This window comes from Bos taurus, chromosome 20, assembly GCF_002263795.3.
Source record: "Bos taurus isolate L1 Dominette 01449 registration number 42190680 breed Hereford chromosome 20, ARS-UCD2.0, whole genome shotgun sequence".
NCBI classification, from domain to species: Eukaryota; Metazoa; Chordata; class Mammalia; order Artiodactyla; family Bovidae; genus Bos; species Bos taurus.
In genome coordinates this window covers 30,060,052-30,076,390 of record NC_037347.1, presented here as the reverse complement: position 1 = coordinate 30,076,390, position 16,339 = coordinate 30,060,052, and the positions used below count along the sequence as shown (strand labels likewise).

Genomic DNA, 16,339 nt, shown 5'->3' with positions numbered 1-16,339 from the left:
CCCTGGGATTCTCCAGGCAAGAACACTGGAGTGGGTTGCCATTTCCTTCTCCAATGCATGAAGGTGAAAAGTGAAAGTGAAGTCGCTCAGTCGTGTCCGACTCTTGGTAACCCCATGGACTGCAGCCTACCAGGCTCCTCCGTCCATGGGATTTTCCAGGCAAGAGTACTGGAGTGGAGTGCCATTGCCTTCTCCAAAATCAATTATACTTGAGTAAAAATTTTTTAAAACAAGAACAAAACATACTGAAAAGGAGCAAAGTCTGATCAATAGATATACCAATAAAAGAAGCTAATCAAGAAGATCAAAACTCGAAATCTGAAATGCTATCAACTTTTTAGTCAAACTATCATAGGGAGTGAAAATCATAGGAGAGTTTTCATTTTATAGTTTTTTTGTGTGTGTGGTTGAAATTTCCAATCATGAATATGATGAGCATATATAGTTTCTCAAAACAAGTGTTATACCTCTATTTACATGTGTACTGCTTGACCACACACAGCAACAGTAACTACAAACTTACACTTTGTTCTTAGAAGTCTAATTTGTGGATTATTTATCCATTCACTCTTATCTTTCAAAACAAATCACTGTAACATGAAAGCTCAGTGCTGTTTTATAATCATGATGTGAAATATCAGTCAGTAAGAAAAATGCCCCACCTTTTCCTACAAAATTTGACAGTGCACAGGGGTGAACATTTTTGGTGGGATTTTTCTAAAGACATATTCTGTGGGAAAACTTTTGTAACAGTATGCTACTGATATGGATGGTAGATCCAATGGCTATTTTTCATTTAATGAATTATTCTGTGCCATGACCATATTTTGCTGCTGCTGCTGTTGTTATATATGTTTTAGGACACTAATGCCTCAGAATTGTTCACTATAATGGAGGACTATATCCTGATCATGGAAGTTAAAGTGCTCTTATTTCTTAGAAGTAGAATTAGATACATGATTATTTGCTGACATATACACATGATACAAATATATACATGAGAGTCAACTTTCTCCATTCCCCTGCATAATCTATGACCGCTTCAGCAATATGTGACCGTGAACTTCCTGATGTTCAAGCTGGTTTTAGAAAAGGAAGAGGAACCAGAGATCAAATTGCCAACATCTGCTGGATCATGGAAAAAGCAAGAGAGTTCCAGAAAAACATCGATTTCTGCTTTATTGACTATGCCAAAGCCTTTGACTGTGTGGATCACAATAAACTGTGGAAAATTCTCAAAGAGATGGGAATACCAGACCACCTGATCTGCCTCTTGAGAAATTTGTATACAGGTCAGGAAGCAACAGTTGGAACTGGACATGGAACAACAGACTGGTTCCAAATAGGAAAAGGAGTACATCAAGGCTGTATATTGTCACCCTGCTTATTTAACTTCCATGCAGAGTACATCATGAGAAACGCTGGACTGGAAGAAACACAAGCTGGAATCAAGACTGCTGGGAGAAATATCAATAACCTCAGATATGCAGATGACACCACCCTTATGGCAGAAAGTGAAGAGGAACTAAAAAGCCTCTTGATGAAGATGAAAGTGGAGAGTGAAAAAGTTGGCTTAAAGCTCAACATTCAGAAAATGAAGATCATGGCATCTGGTCCCATCACTTCATGAGAAATAGATGTGGAAACAGTGGAAACAGTGTCAGACTTTATTTCTTGGGCTCCAAAATCACTGCAGATGGTGACTGCAGCCATGAAATTAAAAGACGTTTACTCCTTGGAAGGAAAGTTATGACCAACCTAGATAGCATATTGAAAAGCAGAGACATTACTTTGCCAAAAAAGGTTCGTCTAGTCAAGGCTATGGTTTTTCCTGTGGTCATGTATGGATGTGAGAGTTGGACTGTGAAGAAGGCTGAATGCTGAAGAATTGATGCTTTTGAACTGTGGTGTTGGAGAAGACTCTTGAGAGTCCCTTGGATTGCAAGGAGATCCAACCAGTCCATTCTGAAGGAGATCAGCCCTGGGATTTCTTTGGAAGGAATGATGCTGAAGCTGAAACTCCAGTACTTTGGCCACCTCATGCGAAAAGTTGACTCACTGGAAAAGACTCTGATGCTGGGAGGGATTGGGGGCAGGAGGAGAAGGGGACGACAGAGGATGAGATGGCTGGATGGCATCACTGACTCAATGGACGTGAGTCTGTGTGAACTCTGGGAGTTGGTGATAGACAGGGAGGCCTGGTGTGCTGTGATTCATGGGGTCGCAAAGAGTCGGACACGACTGGACGACTGAACTGAGGTTTTAGTCTGAGATCAAGTCAACATTATTTTTAAGAAGTCCATTATGACCTTCTGTTCTGTAGTTTCTCAAACTTAAAACTCTGCTATGCTCCTGTATCTCTGATATTTTTGAGGCCACAAGGAAATATTTCAGTTTCTCTCTCATTGTTTATTTGTGAGATGGGAAAATTCATGGACTAGTCAAAATAAATGCACAAGATTCTGAAATCTTTCATTTTGTGTTAAGTAGATACATATATCTCAACTTCACTTAACAATTGTGTTAAGTGAATTTCATATATCTCAATTTCCTATTATTTCTGAATTGTGCATATAAGCTTAGCAAGCTGATTTCTCACCTTTTAAGAATTCCTGGAGCTCATCGTTCTAGTTTTCAAAACCACTGGTGTAAAGAGCATGGGCTTCATGGTCACAGATCACGGTTTAATGCCAGTTCTGGCCCTTAATAAGCATGAGCAAATAGATCCCTTACCTTGGGAAAATCTAGGCTCTGATTTAGAGTGTTGCTTAAGGAATTAAAAACATTGGCACACATAAACTGGTTGGTACTTTGCAAATGTTTTGTATCATTTTACATATGCCACATCATTAAATCCCCACAGCAAACCTGTAAGGTGGGTTTTATTAACTTAGTTTTCTAAATAAGGAAAGTTAAAGTGCTGGAGCTGAGCCTGAATCTCAAACAAGAGATTTCAAAACAGCAAAGAGAATGGTTTAGGGAAGACAACATACTTCCATAGATGCATGGAAGTATCATATGTTGGACCTATGGGAAAAGAACATTATTTTCATTTTTTTCCTCATATCTAACTATAAATATAGACTTTCTATGTTAAAATTTCTCAACCGTATCAGACCTGCTGCTCCCTCTTCATAACAATAATTTATAACCCTCACTTTACTGTCCTGGAATAATATTTATAGATAACCTACTATACCCATGAAGTTATATCTATCTAATAACCCCACTATAATATAGGAGGAAATAAAAACATAGCAATTTAATTAAATAATTTGTATTTCAATACAAAATGTTCAGGCACAATTTCACTAGAAATCCCAGGTGGCCCTGTGCTAAAGAACCCGCCTGCCAATGCAGGAGACATAAGAGACGTGAGTTTGAATCCTGGGTCAGGAAGATTTCCCCGGAGGAGGGCATGGCAACCCACTCCAGTATTCTTGCCTGGAGAATCCCATAGACAAAGGAGCCTCGTGGGTGGGCTGCAGTTCGTGGGGTCGCAAATAGTCAAGACACAACTAAAGCAACTTATCACAAGCACATATATAGAACCACCAGGACTGTGACAACTTAAGCAGGTTTCAAAAAGCCATTGGAGAATGCCGTGGCTTTTGACCATAATACTTTATTTAGTATTCTTTTAATATTTATTTATTAGACTGCAGCAGGTCCCAGTTGCGGGATCTTGGTTGCGGCACATGGACATCTCTCTGGCTGTGGTGTGTGGACTCTAGGATGCAAAGGCTCAGTTGTTGTGGAGGGCAGGCTTAGTTGCACCACAGCATGTAGGCTCTTTGTTCCCCCACCAGGGATCAAACCTGCTTCCCCTGCATTGGAAGGTGAATTATTAACCACTGGACCACCAGGGAAGTCCCTTATCTATAATAGTTAAAATCTAAGGCCAGTAACAACCTTAGTAGGGAAGATCATAATATCTATTTTCTTCCAGGAGAATGTCAACTAAATAAACATATATAGATAAATATATGTTTCACAGATTCTATTCCTTCCCCAAATCTTAAATCCACTTTCCTGCTGCCTTCTCTCCTTCCAAAAAAAAGATGAGAGATTAAAGGAAAAATGCATTTCTTGTCCATTGGCCTTTTCTCATTCCACTGCTTAGGCCCCAAATTTTAGATACTTTCTCTTACCTACATTAAATTCAAGATCTATGATCACTCCCACTATCTTCACTGCTATTGTCTCTTAAAGTCACTGAGTTTTTGCCTGAAATATGGCAAACTGTCTTCTAATTGATTTCTCTGCTTCCAAATTTGATATTTTATAATCTATTTCCAAATCAGTCAGAGTGATATGGACTGAATTGTGTCTCTCTAGCATTCCTACGTTTATGCTCTAACCTCCAATGTAACTGTACTTGGAGAGAGAGGTTTTTGGAAGAAATTAATGTTAAACATGGTCTTAAGGGTAGGGCTCTAATATGATAGGCCTCTCTCCTTATAATAAGAGGCCCAGGAGAGCTCAGTTTTTACCATGTGAGGACACAGCAAGTGGGGAGTTGAATTCATGCCAGGAAGAGAGCTCTCACCAGAACCCAAGTATGCTGGCACCTTCATCTTGAATTTCCAGCCTTTAGAACCATAAGAAAATAAATTTCTGTTGTTAGGTCCCCAGCTTATGGTATTAAAAAGCCTAATGCATAGAGTAATTTAAAAAAAAAACAAACAAAAAAAAACCTAAGTCACACCATGCATCCCTCTGAGTGGAACACTCCACTGGATTCTTACTCCTCTGAGTATTAGCTAAGAGTCCTAGCGATCCTAGATATTGCCTTTAGGAACCTATAAATTCTGGCTTCTTTCCTTCCTAATTCCATTTCCTACTACTCTCCCCTCCATCACTTCCCTTCAACCACACTGCCCTCCTCTTATTCTTCAACCCACCAGGCATATTCCCATCTCAGGCATATCCCCATCTCAGGGCCTCTGTGCCAACTATTCCTTCTGACAGAATTCTCTTTTCTCAAGTCATGATTCACTTCTCACTTCCTTTGAGCCTTTGCTCAAATATTAAAGACTTAATGAAAAAAATAATTAATTTATGGTATCTGTCAGTTTAATACACTCGCAACTTTATAGAGTTAAATTGTATCACCTGTTATAGCTTAAAGGAATACAAATTATAACTTCCTTTTAGTAACAAAATGTTTGGTTTTTAATACCCTCAAGGATTGTTGCAGTAAATCCAAATAAATATTCCAGCTCCTAATTAAGATAGGAATGCGAGTAGATAAGTCACCTGAAATGACCTTATATTAATAGTTTTACTGATTGTAATGAATTTTTTCAGCAGATATTTGGTAAGTACCCACTATGCAAGATTAATTGGCCACTGAAGAATCAAAAATAAAACAGTCCCTACTTCAAGGAGCTCACAGAGTAGTAGGGACCAACTTATGTTGAAATAATCACTGCTTTTAACACAATGCAAAACTTAAACACAATTCCTTAATAGTTTTTATTTCCTTTTTTTTTTTAAGTTAAACCCAAGTAAAAGTATACTCCTCTTTTTGTGAATTATATCATTAAACTACATATCAACTAGCATAGAGATTGATACGGAATTATTTTCCTAAAAATTAGCACTAGTCATCTATGAGGGATGCTTTCATCATTTGAAAAGTAAGCATGTATCAAAAAACATGTTAGATCAGTATTTTCAATAACAGGTCTTAACCCCAAGAACTAAAATAGAAAAATGATGTTATTATATCCAAAAATGAAACGAGCAAATTTAGCCAAGGGAAAGAGGTTTCGCTCAAGAATGTTCCTAAAGTGTTTCTGGCCAAAATTTTGCCCTGTTTCTAAACAGGCTGCTGCTGCTGCTAAGTCGCTTCAGTCGTGTCTGACTCTGTGCGACCCCATAGACGGCAGCCCACCAGGCTCCACAGTCCCTGGGATTCTCCAGGCAAGAACACCGGAGTGGGTTGCCATTTCCTTCTCTAATGCATGAAAGTGAAAAGTGAAAGGGAAGTCGCTCAGTCGCGTCCGACTCTTAGCGACCCCATGGATTGCAGCCCACCAGGCTCCTCCGTCCATGGGATTTTCCAAGCAAGAGTGCTGGAGTGGGGTGCCATTGCCTTCACCGGCAGCATACCCTATTTAAAAGTTTCACACCTCCCCGCCACATCTCGGAAAACCTATCGGTGCACGAGTTCTTCCTTTCACCAACAAACTCCTAAGTTCACGAAAAAAACCAAGCTGTAGAAGCTCTATGATTGGCTAAGAAGTGAATGACGTAAGGTTTCTCAAGCCCACTAAGAATCATCCGCCCCAAACTGGCTCAGATTCCACCTTTTGATTGGTTCTTACGGCAAGAAGGCAGGGACAATTGCTAAAGTTGACCTCTGGGACCGAACCCCAGGAAAAGATGGCGGCGACCAGGTGCTGGAGGTTTGTGCTCCGTAGTCCAGGGCTGTCATTGCACACCGCGGCCGAGGCCACCGTCACGGCTCCAGAAGTGACCGGATCAGATGTCAAGGCGGCCCCAGTCGCGCGCTACCCGCCGATCGTGGCCTCCCTAACTGCCGACAGCAAGGCGGCACGGCAGCGGCGAGTGGAGCGATGGCAGGCCACGGTGCACGCGGCCAAGTCAGTGGACGAGAAGCTGCGAATTCTTACGAAGATGCAGTTCATGAAATACGTAGTTTACCCGCAGACCTTCGCCCTGAACGCTGACCGCTGGTACCAGAGCTTCACCAAGACCGTGTTCCTTTCGGGGCTACCGCCGCCGCAGGCCCAGCCAGATCGGGAGCCCGCGCAGGTTGTGGACCTTGCTGCCCTGCGCGCGGCCGTCTGTGACTGTCTCCTGCAGGAGCATTTTTTTCTGCGGCGCAAGAAGCGTGCGCCCATCTACCAGGAACGCTACGCCGTCGCCTCACCCTTCTTGGACCAACTGGTACCTTCCCTCACCGGCTTGCTCAGCGCTTACAATCCCGTCCTGGCTGCCGCCGCCCTCGGTAAGCCTCGGGCCGCCTTTCGGGGCGGGGGAGGTGGGGATAGTAGGGGACCGTGGGTGCGTGGTTGCGTGCCAAGTCGCTTCAGTAGTGTCCGACTCTCTGCTGCCTCATGGCCTGTAGTTCGCCAGCCTCCTCTGTCCATGGAATTTTTCAGCCAAGAATACTGGAGTGGGTTGCTGTACCCTGCTCCAGGGGATCTTCCCCTCCCAGGGATGGAGCCGGCTCTCCTGTCTTCTGTATTGGCAGGCGGGTTCTTTACCACTAGCGCCACCTGGGAAGCCTGGTAAGGTCTCTCTCTGGGCCAAATTTGCCCCCTCTTCATTTCTTTCTGCTTGGTCAGTTCTTTCCCAGTCCTTTCGCTCCTAGCTAGGGGCCGCGTCCGGAGACTGGGTTGCCGTGTCTGTGCCTCCACTTACTAACTGTAGTGCTTAGTGAAGGTCCAGCCAAATGGAAGAGTAGTGTTGGTTAAAAAAAGGGGCTCCTAGAGAGCGGGACAGACCTCTGGTTGCCTTTTCGCTCTTCCACCAAGTTACTGACCTTTTGGCGGTTTATAAACCGATTTTGGCCTAGTTTTTCCTTATTTTCAAGGTGAGAATACGATAATAGTACCACTTGGTTATAGAACTGTTAAGATTAAAGATGGTATTGATTAAAATACCTAACGTATATTCAGCACTTTCTGTATGCCTGACCTTGTTCTGTATTTTATATGTGCCAAATTTAATCCTTGCGATAACTTTACAGTAGGTAGCACTGTATTCATTAAAACCAAACAAACCCAAAGCACAGAGTCATAAAGTGCATTTAGTCAAAGAACCTATTGCTAGTAGATTTGGAGGACAGGCTTCAAACCCATTCATTTTGGGTTTCCAATAAACAGTAAAACTTCTGTTTTACTGTTAAAAGCAGGGTTGAAAAATAATTAATGGATAGTATTTTAAAGATCAGTGTTTCTGAAGCGTTCATTATTTTGTATCTGCTACCCCTGTAGGTATCTTAATAAATATTTATTGAGTTAATGTTACTATAACTGTAGGTGTATGTTCAACTGAGTCTTGTAGTGTGCTTGTTACTTCCCTGCCAGTTGGGAATGAAGTGGTCTCCAGGGAAACATCACAGACTTTTGCTCATGATTGATGGCCTGGGAAAGTTGACTTAATCTGCTCAAGACCTAGGTTCCTCTTGTATGTAATGGAGATGATGGCAACCTTTATGTACAGTTGGGAAGGTCCCCTGGAGGTGGAAATGGCAACCCACTCCAGTATTTTTGCCTAGAGAATCCCATGGACAGAGGAGCCTGGCGGGCTACAGTCCATGGGGTCACAAAAAGTCGGACAGGACTGAGTGACTAATACTAAAACTTATACATATCTTTGAGAATTATTGTGAAGATTGAATTAGTAATTCATGAGACAGCTGTAACTCTTACTAAACTTTTTATATCTGGTTAGTGAGATTGCTGTTGCTCTTATTTTGTGTTTATTCTTAACTGAGAAACTTCTGACTGGTGTAAAATGGTACCTCATAGTGGTTTTGATTTGCATTTCTCTGATAATGAGTGATGTTGAGCATCTTTTCATGTGTTTGTTAGCCATCTGTATGTCTTCTTTGGAGAAATGTCTATTTAGTTCCTTGGCCCATTTTTTGATTGGGTTGTTTATTTTTCTGGAGTTGAGCTGTAGGAGTTGCTTGTATATTTTTGAGATTAGTTGTTTGTCAGTTGCTTCATTTGCTATTATTTTCTCCCATTCTGAAGGCTGTCTTTTCACCTTGCTAATAATTTCCTTTGATGTGCAGAAGCTTTTAAGTTTAATTAGGTCCCATTTGTTTATTTTTGCTTTTATTTCCAATATTCTGGGAGGTGGGTCATAGAGGATCCTGCTGTGATGTATGTCAGAGAGTGTTTTGCCTATGTTCTCCTCTAGGAGTTTTATAGTTTCTGGTCTTACGTTGAGATCTTTAATCCATTTTGAGTTTATTTTTGTGTATGGTGTTAGAAAGTGTTCTAGTTTCATTCTTTACAAGTGGTTGACCAGGTTTCCCAGCACCACTTGTTAAAGAGATTGTCTTTTCTCCATTGTATATTCTTGCCTCCTTTGTCAAAGATAAGGTGTCCATATGTGCGTGGATTTATCTCTGGGCTTTCTATTTTGTTCCATTGATCTATATTTCTGTCTTTGTGCCAGTACCATACTGTCTTGATAACTGTGGCTTTGTAATACAATTATGTAAAGTTTAAAAATAAAATAAAATTAAAAAAATAAATTAAAAAAAAAAAAAGAAACTTCTTTGGTCACCACGCTTAATGCACTGTGGCACAGGTAGAGAATAATAGTTTAAGCCTTATGTTTATGTTGTGATTGTTTAAGTTATCACATAATTCAAACTTTAATTTATACCAAAGGGTAACTTTTGGTGTATTTTCAATTAGCACAGTTGTTCTTAAATTCTGTATTGCTGAGCCTGGTATTCTGAGAATAACTAGATTTATTCAGATTATCAGATAAAAATGTTTTGAATATCTTTTGATAGATTGTAACCGCCCAGTTCACTTCTACTGGTTGCGAGGTGAAGAAATTATTCCTGGTGGTCATCGGAAAGGTCGAGTTGATGCTGTGCGATACCAAATAAATGATAAACCACACAACCAGATTCGAATATCCAGACAACTCCCTGAGGTAAGGATGTATTGCTTATGTGTCTGTGGACAGTTGAAGAGGAAGTATCAGCATGCTAGGTCAGTGGTCCCTAACTTTTTTGACACCAGGGACTGGTTTTTGTGGGAGATAGTATTTCCCTGGACTTGGGGCAGGAGTTGGTGGGGAATGATTTCAGGATGATTCAAGTGTGTTACATTTATTGTGCACTTAATTTCTATTATTATTAAGTTGTGATATATAATCAAATAATTATAGAACTCACCATAATGCAGAGTCAGTGGGAGCCCTGAGTTTGTTTGCCACAACTGGACAGTCCCATCGGGGTGATGGGAGACCGTGACACCAGAAGTATGTTGCTTATGTCCTGTCTGTAATTTCGTTTTGCCTACTGTCACTGCAGAAAACCCTGCTTCACAAAGATAGGATGTTGGAAATGGAAGTAGGCTTTTGATATGGAAAATGGAAGTGGCGGTTTGATAATCTGCCTTGCCTAAACATATGGAGATTTGAAGTTGTCTCAAACATATTTTTAAGACCACTGTTGTTTGTGATCTCAAGCAGTATTGTGAGCCACGGGGAGCAGCTGTAAATACAGACAGGGCTTTGCTCACCTGCTGCGCACCTCTTGCTTTACAGCCCGGTTCCTGACAGGCCGTGGACCAGTACCTGTCCACAGCCCAGGAGTCGGGGACCCCTGTGCTAGGTAATGGGTTAGGAAGGGTGAAAAGCTTTGGGTAGAGCCCTTTCCTTTCAAGTGTATTTGGAGTACATCTCATCTGAAATGCTTTTTCAGCTTTTTAACTGTATATTCTGCAGAGGTCAGGTAATAATTTTAAGTGAGGTTAAGACATCAGGTTTTAGGACCATACAAATCTTTTCATTTTCTCAATATAAAAATGCTGATGATAGTTTATGATTATAATTTATAGTGAACTATCCTATCTCATTGTAAATCGCATTTTTACAGCTAGAAGTATTCATTTTACAGGTATCCAGTTCTTTTGGAGAAAGCAAGTGTATTCTGAATATTATCTGTTTGTCCATGTCAGAGGTTGACACATTTCTTCTGCAAAGGTCCAAATAGTAAATATTTTAGGCTTTAGGGGCCATAAGTTTCTGTTGCATTCTCAGTTCTTATCATGTAAAAATAGCCCTGTACCATATATAAATGAATTTACATGACTGTGTTCCAGTAAAACTTTATTTGGAAAAACAGTTAGCTGGCTAGATTTGGCCCATCATTAGATGGTAGAGTTTAATCATTTAAGATTTTTAACTATTAAGAATGTGAGTAAAATATATGCTAGTGTTGCTGTGAATTTACTTATGACTTTTTTCTTTAAGTTTGTGCCACTGGATTATTCTGTACCTGTAGAAGTCCCTGTTAAAAATTGTAAGCCAGACAAACTCCCATTATTCAAACGGCAATATGAAAATGCCATCTTTATTGGTAAGTTTCTCGTTTAATAAATGTGTTCAAAGTGTCCTGTGCAAATTTGCATAATTAATTTTTGATGACTGAGAAGTTCAGCCTGTCCATGAGCAATGTAACTCATCTCAGGTTGCAATATACATGAAAATTGAAAGAAAATATTCTTTTAACTTATCATTTAAAATTTTATGTTTCTATTCAATTACAGTATTTAAGGTTAAAAAACAGTTATAGTTCTGATTTAACTTTACTCTGCCTGAAAGTCACTAGGTCCATGCAAATGACACATTTCTTTTCCTCTTTATGACTAATTTTCCATTGCACACACATGCGCACACACATACATGTATATATATATATATATATACACACACTAACACACCACATTTTCTTTATCCATTCTTTTGTTGAAGGATATTTAGGTTGCTTGCACATCCTGGTTTTGTAAATAGTGCTGCTATGAACATTGGGATTCATGTATCTTTTGCAGTTCTGGTTTTCTCCAGATATGTGCTAAGGAGTGGGACTGCTGGGTCACATGGTATTTCTGTTCTTAATTTTTAAAGGAATCTCCATGCTGTTCCCCATAGTGAATATATCCATTTACATTCCCACCAACGGTGTAGGAAAGTTGCCCTGTCACCACACCTTCAGCATTTGTTGTGTATTTTTGATGATAGCCATTTTGACTGGTATGAAGTGGTACCTCATGGTAGTTTTCTTTTGCGCTTCCCTAATAATCAGTGATGCTGAGCATCTTTTCATGTGACTTTTGGCCATCTATATGCCTTTGTTGGAGAAATGTCTATTTAGGTCTTCTGTCCATGTTTTGATTGGGTTATTTGTTTTTTGATATTGAGCTGCATGAGCTAATTGTTTATTTTGGAGATTAATCCCTTTAGTGCCACTGAACTATACAGTTAAATATGGTTAAAATAGTATGTTTTAATGTGACTTTTACCATAATTTAAAAAACATAAAAAATAGTTATACATGTTATGCTTTGTTTATTTGTTATTTATATGGAAAAGTATGTTTTTTCAAAAATGAAAAAGTATAGAGCTGAATTTGAGGTAGTGATTGAATTTTTTCAACAAAAACCTCTTATTTGTATAACAAACTATGATAACCATCAGGAATATAAAAATTAGTCTCTGCCCTCATGCAGCTTACACTTTGGCTATTTTTTCCCTGTTTATTAATTCCTAGCTCACTGAAAAACATTTTTAAGAAAGCAGCTGTATGCTGGTCCTCCAGAACTGTTTTATCAGTCCTATATCAATCACTGTGGTGGTCTTGGAGAGTGAATTATGGGGAACTTTTGGTTGAAAACACTTTCCACTAAAATCAAGAATGTCAGCATTGTAAAGAAAGTTTTTAAAGTTATGAAATGTTTGCATCCTTTGGTGAATATGACCGGGAGAATAACAAATTGCCCAATGATGACCAAGGAGTTTGAGAAAACTGACATAATAGGGAATTATAAATTTTACATATATTCTTTGGATTGATGATGATAGCTGGCAGATTTTACTTTCAGGTGAAATTTTTTATAAACAATAAGTAAACCAAGCTTTCTATTCGTATATTTTGAGTGCTGATCACATAATGAGTAGAGATATATGCATTTGAAGTAAATACTGAGGACGTGTTTCTAGATTCCCTACTTGTGCGTTTCATCTGAAATGTTTTTATTTTGCTTTCAGGAACAAAGACAGCAGATCCACTCTGTTATGGACATACCCAGTTTCATCTGCTACCTGACAAATTAAAAAGGGAAAGGCTTTTGAAACAAAACTGTGCTGATCAGATAGAAGTCATTTTTAGAGCTAATGCTATTGCAAGCCTTTTCGCTTGGACTGGAGCACAGGCTATGTATCAAGGTAAAACTAGTTTTATGGCATCAATGTTATTGGGAAACATTTTAAGAATTTAGCAGGTCAAATTATTTTCTTTAGGTTAAAATGTAGGTAGAATCTTAACATTTTGAAAACTTGCATTAGCACACAATGCAATTGTTTTAAAATCCATAATTAAATATTTTACATTTGTAGTTGGTTAGTGACACTTTGGTAGTTACCATCATCTTTTACTTTGACCATTTTTGTGTGAATGCATTTTTTTCTGATGATATTCTCAAATATTTCAAAGACTAGCTAACTGAATCAACTCTGGATGATAACAGCTTTCTGAAACTAGAAAATGAACTGCTTTCATGGATTAAATTTTAGATTAAATCACAGTTATCATGTATAATTTCTTTGAGGACCATATCTAGGGTGTAGATTGGGAGACAGTTCATTCAGTTAATGGCTTATGGTTTTTACGTACCAGGCACTGTTGGCCTTGGAGATACAGTGTTGAATGAGAGAGATCCTGCTTTCCTGGAGCTTATATTATAGTAGGGATAGTAAAAGATAGTAAACATGTAGTGTTTCAGAAAGTATTAATCACTTCAGTCATGTCCAACTCTATGTGGCCCTATGGACTGTAGCCCATCAGGCTTTTCTGTCCATGGGAATTCTCCAGGCAAGAATAGTGGAGTGGATAGCCATTCCCTTCTTCAGGGAATCTTCCAATTAGTGGTGATGCTCTGAAGAGAATATACTAGATGGAGGGTAGAATGTGCATAGGGTACAGGTATAAATGAGGCATGGGGTAGAATCACTTTAGACGTTTAGAGTTAGTTAATTCAAGGGAGGTCTCTAAAGATTTTCATTTGAACAGAAACCTGAGGATGAGGAGCCCTCTTTGCATAAACTTGGAGGAAGGACACTTCCAGACAAAGGGAATGACAGGTAGCTCTGAGGTAGGAACAGACTTGAAGTGTTTAAGGAACATCATGAAGGCTGATGAAGAAAGGGAGTGGGAGAATGAAGATAGGGAGCTGGAGTGAGATAGAGGGAGCTGGAGGCATGTCACAGAGGACTTTCAGAGCCCATTGGGAGCCACTTAACTTTTGTTACAAAACCAGAAGTAATAGAATGCATACCTAGGTTGTTGCTGCTGCTGCTGCTAAGTCGCTTCAGTCGTGTCCGACTCTGTGTGACCCCATAGACGGCAGCCCACCAGGCTCCCCTGTCCCTGGGATTCTCCAGGCAAGAACACTGGAGTGGGTTGCCTTTTCCTTCTCCAGTGCATAAAAGTGAAAAGTGAAAGTGAAGTCGCTCAGTCGTGTCCGACTCTTTGCGAACCCATGGACTGCAGCCTACCAGGCTCTGTCCATGGGATTCTCTAGGCAAGAGTACTGGAGTGTGGTGCTGCTACTCTTATATAAACATCCAGGAGGAGTTTTAACAGTGATTTAATTATTGCCAGGCTCACCTTTTTTTTCCTTTGTATATGTATTTTTAACCTCATACTCACAATTGTTGACTTATGTCTTTATAATAGAACTAACTAGACAAGAGTAGGAATACAAGTAGACAATCAGAAAAATTAAGAGGAAACTTTATTGAAGATGTTAGAATGGCATAGTTTATTCATGAAAAATAAAGTACTTCTTTTTATATTATAATTAATTCTGTATTTTAACAATACTGTTTATTGGCTGCCTTCATTAAAGTTGATATATATATGTGGCAAAATGTACAACTTACTGCATGCCCCTTGAATTTAAAAGTATTAAAGCTAGTCAGCCTGGACCAAGAAACAGCCAGAAAATTTGAATAATAAAGATATTCAGATATCCTAGAACCTTATGATGACATAAAATACACTAGGCAGAATGAAAACAACTCATAAAACCGATTTTGAATTATAAATTAAGACATAGAATTCATCTGATAACTACATGGTTGAAGTTCTTAGAAAGTCAAGGGTTTTTCTGAGGGCTTTTTTTTTTGTAGATTTGGTGAAATAAATGTCTGTACCGGTTATTGGGTGGTAGATGCTGCTGGTATAAGGGAAATTTGAACGTATTTAGGGTTGGTGAATAATGACGTGGAGACCTCTGCATAAATGGACCTCACTTCTCTTCTTAGGTGAAGTGAGTTAAGGTTGAAATCTGATGAAGTCCAAAGTTGTTGAAAAGGTGTATCATGAACTTTGTGGCTCCTGGAAGGAAGGAAATAGTTCTTGATGCAGAAATGGAATATAGAATTAGGATGGAGAAGATAGCGAAAACATTGAGATCTTTAGAAATTTGGCAGGTAAAATATCCAGTTTATAGGAGGTATTTTATATCCTCTAGTGTGCGTGTTTTGTTTTGGTAAAATATATTCTGTATATGAGTTTCAGCATAACTTTTCTTCTACAGGATTCTGGAGTGAAGCAGACGTTACTCGACCTTTTGTCTCCCAGGGTGTGATCACGGATGGAAAATACTTCTCCTTTTTCTGTTACCAGTTAAACACTTTAGCACTGACTGCGCAAGCTGATCAAAACAACCCTCGTAAAAATATATGTTGGGGAACACAAAGTATGCCTCTTTATGAAACAATTGAAGATAATGATGTCAAAGGTTTTAATGATGACGTTTTACTTCAGTTAGTTCACTTTCTACTAAATAGACCAGAAGAAGACAAAGCACAGCTGTTGGTAAATTAAGAAAAAACATTTGCTTTGGGAATACTTAAATTTCACTGAAGGAACAATAAAAGGAATTTTGGCAATGAGACTTCTGTTAAATAGTAAATACATTGATTTTGAGACAAATGTTTCTTTATGTTAACCTGTGATTAGACCTTTCATTTTGCTCAAAGTACTAAGAGATTTAATTTTAGATACAGTATGTTGATTTAAATAATTTCATTCATATGTGGCTAACTGATGAGACTAATAGAATAATCTTCAATACTTGGTGTTACTTGTTTCTGTGTGTAAGCGCATATCACTTACTGCATACCATTCACTGCATGATAGGCCAGTAATCTGAGAGACAAGGAGTTGGGGCAAGGAAAAATGACTTTATTTGGAAAGCCAGCAAGCTGAGAAGATGACAAATTAATGTCCTAAAGAATGATTTTAATTTGAGATAGAATTTTAGTTTTTATGCTAGGGAAGGAGGAGGGAAGCAGGGTGCCTGATCAGATTGTGGACCTTATTCTGATTGGATGGTAATGAGATAATCAGGTGGTATTTTGGGAGTCAACATTATCAACCTGATTCCAACCTGGCTGGGGTCTCAGAATATTAACTATAACCCTCAAGGAGGAACTAAAGGTCTTTGACTTTGTTTTATGACTGTTTTATTTTGTCGTCAGTTCAGTTGAGTCTCTCAGTCATGTCCAACTCTTTGCAACCCCATAAACTGCAGCACACCAGGCT

The 16,339-nt window shown here is 39.1% G+C and overlaps 1 protein-coding gene across 1 annotated transcript; it reads left to right on the top strand.

Annotated features, from left to right (window-relative positions):
- Positions 1-6,383: 6,383 nt before the first annotated feature.
- MRPS30 (mitochondrial ribosomal protein S30) lies at positions 6,384-15,689 on the top strand. Its single transcript, NM_001079595.1, has 5 exons — positions 6,384-6,979; positions 9,512-9,657; positions 10,984-11,089; positions 12,778-12,954; positions 15,330-15,689. Exons 1-5 carry the CDS (start codon positions 6,391-6,393, stop codon positions 15,617-15,619), a joined length of 1,308 nt encoding a protein of 435 aa, NP_001073063.1. The 5' UTR covers positions 6,384-6,390; the 3' UTR covers positions 15,620-15,689.
- The last annotated feature ends 650 nt before the right edge of the window (positions 15,690-16,339 follow it).

Coding starts and splice junctions, on each gene's coding strand:
- MRPS30 (NM_001079595.1), top strand. CDS start 6,391: ATGGCGGCGACCAGGTGCTGGAGGTTTGTGCTCCGTAGTCCAGGGCTG. Junction 11,090..12,777: donor TGAAAATGCCATCTTTATTG/GTAAGTTTCTCG, acceptor TTTTGCTTTCAG/GAACAAAGACAGCAGATCCA. Junction 12,955..15,329: donor AGCACAGGCTATGTATCAAG/GTAAAACTAGTT, acceptor TTTCTTCTACAG/GATTCTGGAGTGAAGCAGAC.